At 41.4% G+C, this 17,844-nt stretch overlaps 1 protein-coding gene across 2 annotated transcripts in view; it reads left to right on the forward strand.

The window, feature by feature from the left end:
- Nucleotides 1-8,986: 8,986 nt before the first annotated feature.
- MLLT3 (MLLT3 super elongation complex subunit) overlaps nt 8,987-17,844 on the forward strand; it is a 142,556-nt gene continuing 133,698 nt past the window's right edge. For both annotated transcript variants that reach the window (XM_063129217.1, XM_063129218.1), the window contains exons 1-2: nt 8,987-9,292; nt 10,466-10,646. In XM_063129217.1, the coding sequence (XP_062985287.1) occupies nt 9,281-9,292; nt 10,466-10,646 (193 nt within the window). In that variant the 5' untranslated portion in view covers nt 8,987-9,280. The remainder of the gene's footprint in view (nt 9,293-10,465; nt 10,647-17,844) is intronic.

Below are 17,844 nucleotides of genomic sequence, written 5' to 3' on the forward strand. Positions count from 1 at the left end.
CAGTTTCCCCATCTCCTCTGAAGACCACCCACATCTGCTCTGGAATATTGAGGGACCCTCTGGAGTAGAGTTGGAAGGTTAATTTGAGCTGAATGCTTTGACCCTGAATAAACAAAAGACTTAAATATTTTGTAATAGTGAGTATTTTTATTTCTGACTTTAAACTAGATCTGTAATTGGGGGGGAACAAACTCACTTTATCAACACTAAAGACAATCAAACAAACAGTGGTTTGTTTTCTCAGTCTGTTTGTTGTTTCCCCCCTCCTTTGCCTGCTCCATCTCTGTATCCTTTGCAGCGCTGTAGTGCTGGCATGTAGACTGACTTGCTTTTTTAAGCCCTCTTGCCAGCGGCCTCTGTAGCCTGGTAAAACAACCCATAAACAACTCACAGTTCACACATAATGACAACCCATGGTTTAATTAACTCAGAGTGCACAACCCAACAACAACCCATGGGTTCCCTTACTGGGTTGTCCGTGGATAATAAGCCATGGCTTGTTAGCACAGCTTGATTCATACATCACAGCACCACCGAATTCAACAACCCATGGGTGAAATAATGTTATGTGTGAACCAGGGCATGAACTGCTACATGCACTTCTGGAACTCACATAAATGACAATCTGAGCGTATATCTGTAAATAAGTGAAACACCACAGAACACAGTCAGACCACATTGGTCCATGCTGATTTGTATTCATAATGCTCTATTATACCTGAGAGTTATTGCGACTGAAGCAACTTGGTTTATGAAAACAGAGGTGTTAGGCCCCTTAGAAGATAACAACATCCTTTTGCAGTTTTCATATACCAAACAATGATCTATAGAATCTGATACACACTTAGAAGCAAACCCTACTTAATTCATAGGACTATCTAGGACTATTTAGGATGCCTGTGTATAATAGGGTGACCATATGAAAAGGAGGACAGGGCTCCTGTATCTTTAACAGCTGTATTGAAAAGGAAATTTCAGCCGTTGTCATTTGTATATATGGAGAACCTGGTGAAATTCCCTCTTCATCACCACAGTTAAAGCTGCAGGTGCCCTGCCCTCTTAAATCTGGTCACTCTAGTATAGTTCCTGCAGCTTTAACTGTTGTGATGAAGAGGGAATTTCACCAGATTCTCCATATATACAAATGACACCTGCTGAAATTCCCTTTTCTATGCAACTGTTAAAGATACAGGAGCCCTGTCCTCCTTTTCATATGGTCAGCCTAGTGTATAATATACCACCAAGAGAGCTTCGGCTATTGGGTGGTATAGAAATGCAATAAATAAATAATACCAAAATATTTGTGTATGTGCATACGCACACCCATATAAAATGAGCACTGAATGAACATTTGACCAATCCAAAACCATGCTTCAGATACACCTCTTTGATATCTGTATAGCCTAATAGTAAATTTATCTATGTCATTATTAATTTTACATATCCTTTGATACGTCTTGCATTGTTAAATCTCAGACTGACCACATAAATCTAGGATTACTCAGGGTCCTTTAGAAGAGGTCAAGTGAGGACAACAGCTGAAAGATTATTTACGCCACCTGCTGGCAAAAGATATTGTTTCCCATGGGGGCACAGTTTCACATAGAGCATAAAAATAGGTCCTTTAACACACACACAAATCCTTAAGTATATTTTTAAAAAACCTTTATTGCAGTTTTTGTAATCTAGATGAGAGATTGTATGTTGTACAACATGAAAAAATGCGATGTCCATGTAGTCTCTCTCTCTCTCTCTCTCTAGGAATACTGTATTACCATTTAGGACTCTACCGTCAATAATGTGTCTGACTTTTTCTTGATACATCTTTGTGCAGCAGTTTAGGAGATTGTGCTACATAATCCAAAGAAAATAAACTTTCAAAGGGATGTCATGATGCAGTTATTAATGATGCAAGCTGTTCTTAAATATTATTGGATATGCTACTTTCCTTCTCAAATCCATCATCACCAGTTGCTCTTATTCAATTAGTACATTCTTTGCATTCCCCCCTCCCTTTGTTTCTTAAGGCTGCTTTGCTGGTTCTCCATGAGTTTCCGTGTGTGCGTGTGTGTTTAGAATTTTTCGTGCCTTCATTTATTTAAACTCCTGTGCTTTCTTGTTTATTTTTCATTGTAGATCTCTTTTGAGGGTGAGGCTCGTAGAGTCCATCAGTAGGAAAGGCAAATAACACACCTTTACAAGCTTGTTATAAGTAGGAGAGTTTTAAAAAGATAACTCAGTTGTATATTAAAGTGGAAGAGAAACTTCCGTTACTGTTTTTTAGCCTTAGATCTGCAGTAGCATAATTACATGCGGGTAAGTAGTTTCAGCAAATTCAAAGGCAGTTTTGGCTTGCTGGTTGCTATTAATTAAAGGATTGGCATATATATTACAAGTTATGGCATTTTCAAGAAGTCTCATGTAAGCCAATGTGAATAATGAAATTTTGATAGGCAACAGGACTGTAACTTTTGGCTGCAAGGTTTGAATACTGAAGTCAATGGGAACTATTCTGGAACCATTGTATTGTGGACTGTAGTCTTTGTTGAATGGGAGTATTTGGTTCGAATGGTTTCTTTGACTTAGGCCATAGCTAGACCTGAGGTTTATCCCTGGATCATCCAGGGGTCAAACCTGTTCATCTAGGTGACACACAGGGGATCCAGTGCTCAGGCAGGGGCGAACCCTGGAGGGTCCCAGGATAAACCTTAGGTCTAGCTGTGGCCTTAGATAAGAACATAAGAAGTGCCACGCTGGATCAGACCAAGACCATCTAGTCCAGCACACAGTGGCCAACCAGCCATCAGCCAGCGACCAACAAAACAGGACATGGTGCAACATCACCCTCCCACCCATGTTCCCCAGCAACTGGTGCACACAGGCTTACTGCCTCAAATACTGGGGATAGCACCCATTGATAGTAGCCATTGATAGCCTTTGCCTCCAGGAATTTATCCAACCCCCTTTTAAAGCCATCCAACTTGGTGGCCATCCCATCACTACATCTTGTGGTAGTGAGTTCCATAATTTCACTATGTGCTGTGTGAAGAAGTACTTCCTTTTATTTGTCCTGGATCTCCCACCAGTCAGCTTCATGGGATGACCCCGGGTTCTAGTATTTTGAGAGAGGGAGAAAAATGTCTCCCTATCCACATTTTCCATAGCATGCATAATTTTGTACACCTCTATCATGTCTCCCCTCAGCCTCCTTTTTTCCAAGCTAAACAATCCCAGTTGATGTAACCTTCCCTCATAGGGGAAATGCTCCAGCCCCTTAATAATTTTAGTTGCCCTTTTCTGCACTTTATCCAGCTCTATAATATCCTTTTTTAGGTGTGGTGACCCTGTTAACTTCAAGTACTTGTATCAAGTACTTGGACTCACTCCTATGTTTTTTTAACAATTGTGCAACTGAATCATATGCATGGTTACTCTGACAGAAGTTTCATTTATCCAAAAAGTGTGCATATGGCTGTCTTTCTTATCCATTGTAGCAATGCAGAGATTTAAAATACAATACAGATTTAAAACAACAGAACTAAAAGTCTAAAATGCCTGGGAAAATTAAAAAAAGGTCTGCACTTGGCGCCAGAAAGACCACAATGTAGACAGCAGGCTGGGTAGCTGATTCCATAACCAGGGTGCCACAGCAGAAAGGGGCCTCTTCTTGGTAGCCACTCGCATCACTTCCTTCAGCAGGGACTCCTGGAGAAAGACCTCTGAAGATGACCTTAGGGTCCAGGTAGGTGGATATGGGAGCAGATGAACCTTTAGCTAACCTAGCGCCAAGCCGTTTAGGGCTTTGAATGTTAATATCAACACTGTTATAGACATTTCCCTGCCATAGGTCTGCTGTGGTAGTGCCTCCCTTTCCATATTTTGAGTTGATTTTGTTCTCTTTTAATGTTTTACTATTTTGATATCCTACTTCTATGAGATTTTCAGTCTCCCATAGAAGTAGCTGACAAAATCTATATCTGCTTTGCATCAGTACCTCAGATCAAGTCCATATCTGTCACCTCAGTTCATCCCATACCATTCAATGAGCCTAAATTTGGATGTTAATACGCTAAGGTAGTGTTTTTCACTTTTCAACTATATCGATTTTTGGGAGAAGTTGTAGGGTGCACACTTAGGGTGCTTCAAGATGGAGGGCTCCTAGCACCACCAGTCAAAAGATATTGTGCGGTTATTGACTTCTTACTCCTTAACAGATTTTTTTGTTGAAAGAAAAAGGAAAAAAAGGCAGAAGCAGTAGTGTGGTGTGTGTGTGTGGAAAGTGGAAGCTAAGAACATCTCAAAACACTCCCACCCCTGAGCACTAGAATTATGTGAAAGAGGCAGGGCAATGCCACAACAAAAGAAACTTCTTGTCTAGAAGTACCCTCAGTCCATATGAGGCACTGGCCAAGTTTGTAAGCGCTGGTGCTGACGTTATATTTTGCAAGATTTTAAACTTGTTTGCACATGAGTTATTTTATATTTGAAATGAGGACACACATAAGCTTGCAGGAGCTACATCTAGGAACTAGAAAAAGAAATGCATCTTGTGTTTTCTCTAGTTATGAAAACAGCTATAGTAAAAAATTTGCAGGAGGAGTTACAGGAATGCAATGGCTCTAAGGCCTTGCTGTCACTTCAGGGCACTGCATATTTCCCCTTAAGAAAGAAACCAAGAGCAGCTTGGAGAGGCTGCATTTTTGAGCAAAGAAACTGGAATGGCGGAAAGGGGAGGCTCCTTAATCATTTATTTTGCAGCCCTTTCCCCACTCCAGAGCTGTTTTTCTCCCTGTGGGAGGAAAAGACTTAAGAGGCACCCATATTTGTTTCTTCTCCTCAGGGAAGAAATAAGAGCTATTTTTTTGTTCTTTAAGTACGTTGAGATTTACACACAACCCTGTGTCACATCTGATTTGCAGGGCCAGGCCGACCATTAGACAGAGTAAGGCATCTGCCTTAGGCAATAGATTTTTGGTGCCATGACAAAGCAATAAGTTATTAGTTATACATTTATTATTATCGTACTTTTATTGCTGAGAGAGAGGTGCTCATGGGATTTTCTGCCTCAGGTGCCAAAATAACTTGGTTGGTCTTGGCTACTGAGCATCTTGACTGGTGAGAGGCAACATTTGCGTCTCCACCTCAGGCAGCAAAATGTCTTCAGTTGATCTTGTCTTCAGTCAGATCTATAAATATAATAACTAACTAACTAACTAAATAAATAAATAAAAAACATGATAGAACTCACCCACTGCTCTCCTGTAATTGCACATTCTAGAGAGAACTGTCAGTGATGGGGACCTGTATCTCAGGGAGGCTTGTTCACTGTTACTGACTTTTAAATCAAGGATCTATATAAGCTTCTGAGGAACCCTGGGGTTATGTGGAATAGAGTTTAAAAAGTGATAGGGGGATACTTGTTAAATACACGCACAAAGTTTTAACAAAAAATATACAAAACCTTTGTAAATGTGGGACAAAAGAGAGAGGCTTAGATTCAGAATTGTCCTTCAGCCAGAGGAAAGATACCAGTGGCAGAACAGGACTTCTTTGCCATTTCCTCCCCACTGTAGCACCTACACCTACACCCCCAAATCTGCTCTGTAGGATTGGGGAGCCCTCCAGAGCAGATTTGGACAGCATGCAGGGGGCTGCAGGAGCAGGACAAGACATCCTTCAGCTGGTAGAACAATGTGTGTTTTTTAATTACGAAAAATAATGTAAGGATCCATTTTTGCAGGACTGAATGTACAAGCTTTGAAGCTACACAGAATTCTCTTCAGACCCAAAAGTTTGCTATTTATTATCTAGTTACTCCATATCCAGCCTTCCCTCATGGAACTCAGGCACATGGGTTTCTTGCTGAATTGTCTGCCAAGAGCAAAAGTCCCTTAGGGCTGCATGAATTTGTATCTTCAATTTTCCTTGCCTACTGGGATGAATCGGAGAACTGCCTACTTACAGATATTCCATCTTTGACAAAATAAGAGTAAGGGAGCCCAGTGAGATAAAGGAGGCTTTGCTTTTGTTAATGGAAAGAGAGATCTAGAGATTACAGGAGTCTTTTTACTATGTATTTTGCTTCTAATTACCGTGGTTATAATACTCTATAAAATCTGTTTGAAATCACAGGAGAGACAACCTGAGAGTAAGCCCTGCTGAACACCACAAGAGTTACATCCAAGTAAATTCACATGGGATTGCACTGCTAGTGCCATCTTTGTTGGGGGGGGGGGGAGGGAATTAAAATAGGAAGCTATTAGAAATTTGCTCCCAACCCCCATTTCTCAGAAAACTTGTGTTCTCCTTCCCTAGGCCATACTTTGCATACTTTCCCACATTTGATTGTGCTGCATGCCTCTTACAGAAAGGTGTAATCAAAAATTGGAGGAAGCCATGCTGGTCCATTGGGGGAGGGAATCAAAAAGTCACAGTAGGGTAATAATCTTTCTTAGGGCACAAAGGCCACAAAGTAAGTGAGTAGACTTTCAACTTCATTGTAAAACTGGACATTAAGCATAAAAAGTGCAGGGTGGGGTGGGAGAAAAGAATGTTACACAGGCAAGATAGAAAAGCCCTTATCTGCAGATTGTGATCATCTTAAAATGGAATGAGGGGAGGTATTATGCAGACTTAATTAGGTTAGGTAGTGCTTGGTGCAAAAAGCTCTCAGGTTGCACCAAGTTGCAGGGACAAGGAAGCATGTTTGCTCTCCTGTTGAAAGCACAGAAGGAAGCAGTTATTTAGTTCTGTCTGTAGCACTCATCAGGACACACAGGTCCCTTGTGGAGCAGAATGCAGAAGCAAAGAAAAATGTGATAATCTGTATGTTAGCAAAACCGTGGGTTAATTTGAGGTACCTAAAGCCAATAGAAGCCAAATTGGGTAGTGTTGGCTAGTGGCTGGAAGACATCTTGATTCTCCCCCTCCCCATAGAAAGATAACCCTGAAATGCAACAATGTTGCCACTACCTTCCCCACCCCCACCCAAACAGATTAGACATTAACCAGCCTTGAATATCTATCTGAATAGCTGTGGGACAAGAGGATAGTTTCCTGTCCCTCAGGAACCTAACCAGATTATTGGTCTTTATATGGATTATGTTTGCTGGCTGCTAAAGCGCATCAAGTTTCTAATACAGTTTATACCCATTACAGTCAAGAATTAGCTGTATTTGCTATTTTGAGACTGCTACTTCACTCCACGTGTTCCTAAAGAGGGTTTACTAGAGAGCTGACGCAACATGATCAAAAGGTAAAAGTCTTCACATCCAGACACACTCAGTGGTTTTTAGGATGCCAGCCATGAGGACTTAATCTGAATTAGGGATTGACCCCAGAACCTATTATTTTGCTCAGTGTTGGGGCATAAGAATTAATGACAGAGGAGGAAACCTCTGAGCATGCACAAGATGCTTCCTGCAAGTCCACAACCCACTCTGAATAAATTAAATCTGTTGTTGTTTATTCGTTCAGTCGTTTCAGACTCTTCGTGACTTCATGGACCAGCCCACGCCAGATCTTTCTGTCGGCCGTTGCCACCTCTAGCTCCCCCAAGGTCAAGTCTGTCACCTCCAGAATATCATCCATCCATCTTGCCCTTGGTCGGCCCCTCTTCCTTTTGCCTTTCACTTTCCCCTTCTGGCTGGGCAATATTGTGGGTTCTATCCCAACAACACATCTGGACAGTGCCAGATTGAGGAAAACTGAATTAAGGGAATAAATCAAAAGATGAGGATTCTCATAGAGGCTTAAGACTCTGAATTTTGTTTTAGGAGTTGACTTCCACTTTTTTTGGGGGGGGGGGGTTAAGGAAAGCTGAATGAATATTTGTTTTGTATTATATTATACCTTATATTATATTATATTATCCCCCCTCCTGCAACCCCAGTGAAGTAGATTAGGGTGAAGGACAATAGTCACTGGTCCAAGATTACCCAGTGAACTTCATGGTTGAGGGAGGATTTGAACCTGGCTCTCCAGGAAACACAAAGCTAATTTTCTTTTGGAATTGGATCAACGCCAATTAATATAGACGTAGAAGATTCATTACTTCCTATGGCTGCTGAGTTTCATCCAGGGCATTTATTTATTAGCAAAGACAATTTAACTCAAATCGTTTTAACTTTTTCCTCCCGCGTACATCCCAGCGAGGATAGATATTTCATTCGCCTCCCAAAGTGTTTGTTTCCTGGCGTTTGATTAATAAATGCCAACTATTTCAATAGCACCGTGGTGGCAAACTTGCTATTTAAAAATAAATAAAAATCACCATATTAATTAGTAACTCCTGCCGTACTGATGAAAGAGCCATTCGAAGGTGTTCAAAACACGCGCGCACGTACACACACCTCCTTCTTTTCTTCCTTCTCCGCTTTCTTATTTAAAAGAAAAGATGTTTGTTTGTTTGTTTTGGGGGGGAGAGAGAAACGAAGAAAAAAAAATCCAAGCCAAGGGAAACTCCAGCCGCTTTCCCTCATCACGCAAGTGCGCCCCCACCCAGCCTTTTAAAATTTAGCTAGGGGCTAAGAAAGGTTCTTGACATTGGTTACATTCCAGCAGTTTTTAAAATCCGGTTTTTATGGTCAGATCTCAGGACTGGATACCGAGGGCTGGGCAGTTTGTCCCTTCCATGACCGCCCGGTTCAATAAACCTGTTACTTTAAGGCGCTGCACTTAAGTGTTGTGTGTGTGTGTATATGTGTGTGTGTGCGTGCGCGCGCTGGGGCGGGGTGGCCGGCAGGCTGGCTGAGTTCTTTGCAGCAGTGTGGCCCCAGCCTGCACGCGTGTTTCCTCTTCTATAGCGCTTTTACTATTAGTAATTATTAATTAATATTATGACGACGACGACCTGACGGTGTTTTGGACTGGCTTTGCTTCCTTCTCCTTCTTCCCCTTTGGCCCTGTGTTGCGTCCGTGTGTGAGGAAGAGTGTCGGGGCTCGGCAAGGAGGGAGAGAGGAGGGGGGGCGCAGCAAGGGCGCATGCTCTTGGTCGCTCACAGCAGCCCGAGCCGGGGGCTCCGTTTAATAAGGGAGCGAGCAAAGAGACAGACAAGGGAGAAGGCGAAGGAGGTGGCGGCGGCGACGACGGCTGCTGCTGCTGCTGAGGCGGCGGCAGCGGCGGAGGAAAAATAAAAAATAAAGAGCGAGCGAAAGAGAAAGGAGAGCGAGAATGTCCGCCATGGGCTCTCCTCTCCTGTGCGCATTCTCCGTTTCTTCATGAATTAGAGCCGAAGGGGTGGGGGCGGGGAGAGACGAAGACACCCCAAGGCCCCCAGGCATGGCCAGTTCGGTGAGTACATGCAACCGCCTCCCTCCCCGGCCGCCAATCTCTTTCCCCCAACTCTCTTCCTCGCGCTGCCCAGACACCATTTAGTGCTGCCAATTATAGAGAGCGGTTGGTTTTGGGGTGGGAGAATTGCCCCCCCCCTTCCCCTCTCGTGTGTGGCTTCCTCCTCTCCCTCTCTTTTCCTTCTCTCTCCCTCCCCCCCGCTCTCCGCCGGCGACGTTCACTCTGCCCTCCTCTCTGTGTGCAATTGTATGCATGAAGCGCGCGCGCGCACACACACACGCACAGTGGAGGCGGATAATAATCCAGCCATATTTCTGCTGCAGCAGCAGCAGCAGCAACCCGCTGCCTCCGTCGCCGCCGCGCGCCAAGGGGGAGCCGTGAGTACAGTACAGGGGACTGGCTCGCAGCTCAGGAAGGCGCCTCTCAGGATGGTGCGTTCGCCCCGGCGTGGCTTCTGTGACAGCCGGCGGCACCCCCTCCTCCTCCGAACACTCTTCCCCTTTCTGCATGCATGCTAGCTAGGTGCCTGTGAGAGATGAAGCCTCGCCTCCTTAAAATAAAATTGTTATTATTACTATTATTTTTAAAGCCCCACTTAAATCACTGCACCTTCTCTTCTCCTCTCCTTTTTCCTCTTCCAATTCTCCTTCCCACCCCCTCACCCTCTTCTGCTGTTTACTCTGGATGTGGATCTCTGCCTCGGTGGGCACTACACGCTCAGCCCATTTCAAATGTAAATCGAAATGCCAGCCTCACTGTGAATGTAATGAGTGAGCCCAAAACATATTTTATTAGTGATGATTATTTGCATTTTATTTATTTTTCGCACAGCTTCAGTCAGGATGAATCCCCTCAAAGAAAGAGATTCGGATTCTTCCCCCGTATTATTTCTTTCCCTCCCCCCCTCCTCATTCTATACCCAGTCCTTGTCTTGATCGCATTATTCCAGACGACATTCCGTTACAATCCCAGCTGCTCCAGTAGTGGAGATGCCTTTTTTAAGGGGTAAAGGACGGGTTTCCCAGCCACCTTTAGTGGACAGCTATTTTCTTTGTGTGTATTTCCTTTTTGTTCTTTTCAGGAACGCTTGAAATCTACAGGGGTGGGGTTTGGGGGGTCCTTGTCTTTCTCTCCCGCTCATTGTTATGTCTCTTTTTCTTTCTTTTTCTCTAGTGTGCTGTTCAGGTGAAACTGGAGCTTGGGCACCGAGCCCAGGTGAGGAAGAAACCCACAGTGGAGGGTTTTACTCACGATTGGATGGTGTTCGTAAGAGGACCAGAGCATAGTAACATTCAGCACTTTGTGGAGAAAGTCGTCTTTCACTTGCATGACAGCTTCCCTAGGCCAAAAAGAGGTAGGGCTTCAGCACAAAGGTGTCTTGATAAATCCCCATTTAATGTGTTTGCATAAGGGGGCGAAAGGAAACAATTGCCTTTCAAACTCCTGGCTTTGCTTGCATATTCTCAGTGCTGGAAAGCAGTGGCAGTGGCTGTTCTTTGCAAAGGATTATAGCTGGTTGCCTGACAGAAAATGACCCTCAGGTGTACCAAGGGTGGGGGAGTCTCTTTGTAAGGCTTTGGATCTTGGAGCTGATAGGTTTGCTGCAGTTTCAAGTGGGGGGTGACAAAGGCAGACTTAAGCTGCTTTTGACAGTGAAGGAACTAATGCCTGGGTATTTTATATCAATGCTATTTATTCATGTCCCCTTGCAATGTCTGTATTCAGTTGCTGTTGCAATGATGTTTAATCTCTGCTGTCTGTAACTGCAGTTCATCGGGCAAAGGTTGCCTTTGATTTTAATGGTTGTAGTATTCCCGTTCATTATTTTCACTGACAGTGTTTATAGTCTCTACCTTTCATTGGAGGTAGAGAGTATCATGTTGATTAGGGTTGTTTGTTTATTGATGCCACCTTTTCTTCCTCCGCTACCTTTTGTGTTTTGTTCTGAATTTTGCTCTTGAATAGTAAATGTACTTGGTTTAAAGGAAGTATTATCTGAAAGTGTTTGCTGCTGCAAGTTTTAGGTTGGATATATGCTCAGCTTTTGTTTTTACAACCTTTTGGATTATGGTTTTGGGTTTGTGTGGTTACCAGCATAAAATTAAAATCCTGAACACTTAAGTGGCAGTAAAATACAAAGGGATGAGAGTGATATTTCCTTTGATTTCAAGAGCTTTAGGAAGCCTTTGTTTTCAATTTTGGTTCCTTTGACCTCCAAGCTGTTGTCTTGACTGTTTTATTTGGATTAGTGGAGGTAACAGTACAAATACAATAAGGTGCTTTGTTTGTGAACAGGTTTGTTTATCTAAGTAGACACAATAGTTACCAGTTATCATCTGTCTAATCTGTAATCTTTATTGGCATCTAGAACTTCTACAGCCTCTTAGAACAGTTTCCTAATAGATCCATTCTGCTTAAAGCTGTTTGAAAATTATTGAAAATATAGAGGTATGAATAAAGAGAAAGGAATAGGAGAGAAGGAAGAGAATCTGTTAACTTTTAAAAAATCTTTTAATACAACATGTTAAAATATATACTTTCAGACTACCCAGCCAATAGTATAAGATGTGTATTGCTCCCCTTGTAAGAGCTTTATTCTTCTTCAAAAACTTGCAATCTCTTGAAAACGACCTAAATATTATCTAAAGAGAAGCCACTAAATCTTTTTCTTCTACAGTACCAGGTTTATCATATGGTGGTTTTACATAGTCAGTGTTGTCCAAGAGCCTTCCCATAATATTATTTTTCATCTGTTTCTGCTTTTTCAGTCTGTAGAACAAAATATCCACAAGTAACGATAACTTCCTTCAGTATTTGATCTATTTATCTCTCTCTCTATATATATATACACACACAGGGGTTGTAGACACCAACAAAGGGATATGATAAGCTTGGGTAATTTTTCCTTTTTGCCCAGTCAATGAAATTATAAACTTAAATCAATGGTAACAAGTTGTTGGTTTTACTTCCTTCTATAGTGCAATACTCTGCATGTTTATTCAGAAGTGAGTCCTTTTGAAATCAATGGGACTTCCTTGCAGGTAAAAGTGCATAGGGTTTTGCATCCTTACCTCTTGAAGCCTGTTTCTGTGGTGTGGTGGTGACTTGTGAAAATCTGCCTTGTTTCCCCAGGCTTAATGATTTTCTGTCCAGCCTAAGGGAACATGTCTCTCCAGCTCAGACCTGGGGATTGTTGCTAGGTGTGGTATGGAGTGTGTTCATTATATTCTAGGGTGTGCAACAAGATGTGTGCTTGGTGCAGACAGCTGAAGTTCCAGGATGTGTTTTGTGTGCTGCTGCGTTTCTCCCCACCCCCTTCCCCTATGGCCATTGTTTTAAAATATTTGTGTGGGACTGGTTTGGTTTTTATTGTTGTTATTATTAATTGTTGGTTTGCACTTCCATGTGATGAGTACTAGGAAAAATGCCAGCTCGCATAGCCTGGGAGAGGACTTGTCATATTGTAATTACACATCATTCGAAGACTGTAAGAGCACCTTCTCTGTTAACTGGGGATATGTAGCTTGGACTTAAAGCTGTGCTAAATACACCAGTCACCTGTGCAGTTGACTTCAGCTTTTGTAGCCTAACAAAACTAATGAGAGATCAAGTGACATGCCAGAAATCTTTCTGGTTGTGTCTGACCTCTTATGAGTCAAAGGGCAGAGGATGAGTGCTCTCTAGTGATGCTTCCGATTTGTTTTAGCAACCCACCATTTACTTCCTGTTAAAATCAATGTCTGATGTTGATGCCTAACATGTCCCATGTGAGCTGGTGAGGGAAAGAGGCTTACTTTAGCTTTGTGACTGGTAGATGTTGGCCAGTGCAAAACTTCTACAGTTTATCCTTCAGTATCAATGGTGTCCCAGCATTTCATATTGAATAACTGAGTTTATAGTAAACTGACCAAAGAGGCTAAATTTCATTTAAAAGTATTCCTGTTTATTGGACTGCAAGTTATGCAATCTACCATTTACAATACTGAATTATATATTTTCTGCTTGATGTAACAGATAATGAGTAGTTCTTTTGATGGCTTTTCAGATGGCATGAGAAGGACATGTACAACATAAATCTATCTAAGTGCAATATTGCTGTCTTTTCTCCACTTAGTGACTTTGAATTCTTCCCTCTCTCACACCAACAGTTCTACCCTAACGATTATGTGTTGCTGCAACTAATCCTGCTCAGTCCTGGAAGAACTGTAGATTTAAGCATTTGGCTGAAGAGCCATTGGCCCAAGCTACTATCTATGGCGATTAAGACTATCCTAGTTTCTGTTTTTGCTGCTACTTTTTTAACCATCAATTTTCTATTACATTGCATCTCTCTCTCTCTCTCTCCTGAATTTCCTTCATATAAATAGAAAAATAGATGTTTTAGTAAGAGACAATCCTTAAAAACATATGAGTTCAAAGAATGTTAGTAAGGAGGGCAAGGCTTTAGGGAGGATACAGCTATCAATGGATGCTAGTCTTGGTGGCTATATATTACCTCCAATATCACAGGCAGTGTGTCTCTGAATACCTGTGGCTGGGAAACATGAGTTGGAGGGTACTCTCGTGGTCATGTCATTTTTTGTGGGTTTCCCATGGGAAGCTGGTTGGCCACAGTAGGAACAGCATACTGGTGCTATATATCTTTGGCAGACATGCTTGAAATTTCTAGTATTCCACTATTTTTTTTTTTACTATCCATTGCTTAACCGATAGTATATACTAACTTTTAATAAAGAAAATACATAGAGTACAGAGTAGCTCTTATTTAGGTAAGAAAATTTACACATTTCCAGTTTTATATGATTGTCTTTAAAACATAAATTAGTAGTTCAGCTTTGTCAGCTGAAACACTGGAAAGAGTATATTTCATTGGCCTAAGGCTGTTTAAATATAATAATAATAATAATAATAATAATAATAATAATATTGTTCCTGCTCATACCTTCTGCCTTATTTCTTTGCATTGTTGGAATGATCCACCCTCTCTCTCCACTTTGCCTTAAAATAATAAGATTTTTAAAATGATTGTTCATTAGAATTGTTAAGGTGGATCGTAACTGAACTTTATCTGAAGATGATTGTACCTTTCATTTGTAGTAAGATAATATTTCAGCCTATTTTATATTTATGCAAGTGGTATAAACCTGTATGGCTGTACTTCCTTTTATATGCATTAATAGGTGTTTAGTAGTATTGGTTGAGGCACTGAAGCTAAATGGACCCTTAGGGTTGGACTGTGAATTTGTAGATTAGTTTTTAAATGAGCTATTAATGGAAAAATTACAATATATCTATATAGGAGATAGTGTATGAAGAAAAAGGATCTCTTTCATTACACCGACAAATGGCTTTGTTGTCTTAAGCATCTTGGATGAATTGGAACATATAACTCTGCCACTAGCACTTTCACAAGAAATGAATAGCTTAAAATTTTCTTTCTAATCTACAGTTCATGAACTAATTTATGTATCAATTAATCTCATACATGCCTCAGTAAAATAAGAACAGTTTGATGTGATAGATCATGTAATGCTACTCAACATTTATGGGTTCTGAACTGTCCTGTAATGTGCTTTCTTGGGGCCAAGCTGAATATTAGTATAAACAAGTAGCTACCACAGAAAATGGCAGCTATGTGATTCTTTGCTCTTGTAACATTTTAGTACAAGTTATTGAAGTCATGATGTTTTACATTACCCTTGTCCCTCCACATCATTGGCTGTCAATGTTGTGCAGCAGCTACACACTTTTTTCAATGTCTAGTCCTTACTCTGGGTGTTCTTCCTATCATACTCTCCCAGTTTCTAAAATTGCTTTTGGTTTTTCCACCAAATCAACTAGAAAGCACTTAATGCCTGTATTTATATTGCTGTTGCTTTAACTATTCTGAAATCGTTTGGTTTTGAGTTTCAATGCAGCAAAATTAGCACAAAGATTGCATACAGACGGCTATAGGTTTAGGCTGACTGCGTTATGACCAATGGTCCCTACAGAAGTATAACAAGTTCCATATGTCTCAGTATAATCTGTTTTTCTTTAAAACCTTATTTTTTTTTTAAAAAAAAAAGGGCAGCGCAACATGTAATAGTGTTCAAACCTATTTATTCAGTACCGTTATTCTGAACATGCTGTATTTGTGTACATCAGGGCTGTGGCATGGGTGGAGAGAGTTGGATCTCCCTGCTATGCAGCTCCTGTTGAAATCCTCCTCGCCTACTTTTTGAGAGAGAGAGGCACAATTCAGACAACACGTTAATCAATGCAGGGTGAAAACTCCACTCAATGGTTAACTTTTTAGGGGGTATTCCCCACACAACATATTCTAACTCCATTGTTGTGTGACTGTGGGCTACCGTGGAGTTGAGTCAAATTCAATGTGGTGTTTGATTAACAGTTCCTCCCCCCGCTCCCCTCCCCCTGTCCTCCAATGGTATCTCTTAGAGCAGCACTCCCTACTTTCGCCGCTATTGCCAGAGAACTCTGGGAAAAGTCAACTCAGCGCAACGGAAAACTCTACAGAGCCTGCCCACCCAACGGTTGTGCAGGAACGCTCTTCTGCACAGTGTGGATATTCTACATGGAGTGTTTTCCAAAAAATCTCCACTGTTGCATGGAGTTTTCCCGCCAGACAACACATTTCTCAATGGTGGTGTAAAAACTCCACGTTGGAGTTCTAAAACCACTATTGAGAAACGTGGTGTCTGAACTGAGCCAAAAAGATACTGAATACCAAACATGGAGTTCCCATATCATGTCTAGTTGACCCTACCTCACAGGGTTATTGTAAGGATGATGGTGTGGGTGGAGGAATCATGTGTGCTACCCTGACTTCCTTGGTGGGACAGTGGGATGAGAATGCAACAAGACTTGAAAGCCAACTTCATTGGCTTCCTATTTTTGGAACTGAATTTTACTGGAAATATAATTGAATTTATTTTATATTTAATTTATTTCATATTTTATTCATTTATTTATATCCCATCTTTCCTCCAAGGAGCCCAAGGTGGCGTACATGAGCCTCCTCCTCTCTCTCCCCCCCCCCCGAACCTGTGAGATAGGTTAGGCAGAAAATCAGTGACTGGCCTAAAGTCACCCAGTGAGCATCACGGCTGAGTGAAGACTAGAATCCAGATCTCTCAAGTTCCAGACTAATACTAACCGCTGCACCATACTGGTGCTCACGAATCCCAGTACAGTCTCCCTGCCCTAGTAAGACTATCATAGACATCTTGTATCAATTCAAGCATATTGCAATCTGCTTTCTATGCCATCATAACATGGTTTTTGATGCTATTCTGATGTAGCAATTCTTAGCAATGTGGGGAACACTGCAGGGCAGTTCCTTTGCAAGTCTAGGCATTGGGGTACCTCTTCTGTGGCTTCTGGTTAGTGGGAATGGACTTTTTGGGAAAACTGCATTGTGGACTTCCTTGTCAAACCTAAACTAATTTTACTGCTTTAACAACATAAAATGTGTCATTTGTAGCTTGACATATAAAACTGTGATATTTGACATACTTATACAATTTACAGAGCAGTCCTCTGTATGTTTACAAATAAACTACCCACTGTGTTTAGTGGCGCTTACTCCCAGATAAACCTGCATAGCAGTGCAGCCTCAAAATGCCTTATATTGCAATTCTACACATGTATCACACTGTGAACACAGCATGCTCATGCAAGTGGAAGTGGCTCAACAAACCATGGACTGTTCCATCTGTGGTTTGCTTACCATGATGTGTGAACCAGGAACTTTGCCTTGTCCTTGCCTTTGGTTTATCAGGGGACTGATGAACTGGGGTTCCTAGTTCACAAGTATTGCTAAACAAACAATAGATAGAAAGTAGCCATGCCTGCTTGTAGCAGGAGCGTTTGGGCAACATGCACCACCGTATTAAAAAAAATCCTGTGTTGTTGGAATGTGCATTTCACTAGTTTCAAAAAAGAAAATACTCCTTAGCAGTCTTCCCCACCCACGCAACTGTTCTTCCAAATTTCCAAATTTTTTTGTTTGAAAAAATGAAGAAAAAAAGTTGGCAGGAAAAAGCTTTTAAAATCTTCTTAGGGTGTCTGTTTAGTACCTAATAAAAACCTGCTTCTATTTTTGCTTAAAACGTGGTTTAGATCTCCATAAACCTCGGTGTACTCTTTAAACATGGATATTAAATGTGGTGTACTTACAGATTAATTCTAAGCGGAATTATGTGTATCTACTTCTATTGAAATAAATAGGTTTTAAATATGCCTGGGTGTGCATGGGACAAAATAGATATGTTGATATATTCCTCATTCATATAAAAATTAGACTCCCCCCGCTTTATACTAAAAAAAAGTGTGTGCAGGTGATATGAGCTGAAATACACACACACATACACACATCTTTGTTACCAGTGCTGGACTGGGGAGCAAAGTGCCTAAAGCTGGATGGAGCAAGGTATGGCATTGGGCTCCACTTGCCTGTATTTACCTGTCCCACCCAATCCCCACATCATACATGATCAAACAAATAAATGTGTTTGTCCTGATATGTAGTTACTTTCATGGGCTGTAAG

Source organism: Elgaria multicarinata, chromosome 6 (genome assembly GCF_023053635.1).
Source record: "Elgaria multicarinata webbii isolate HBS135686 ecotype San Diego chromosome 6, rElgMul1.1.pri, whole genome shotgun sequence".
In the NCBI taxonomy this organism is placed as follows: Eukaryota; Metazoa; Chordata; class Lepidosauria; order Squamata; family Anguidae; genus Elgaria; species Elgaria multicarinata.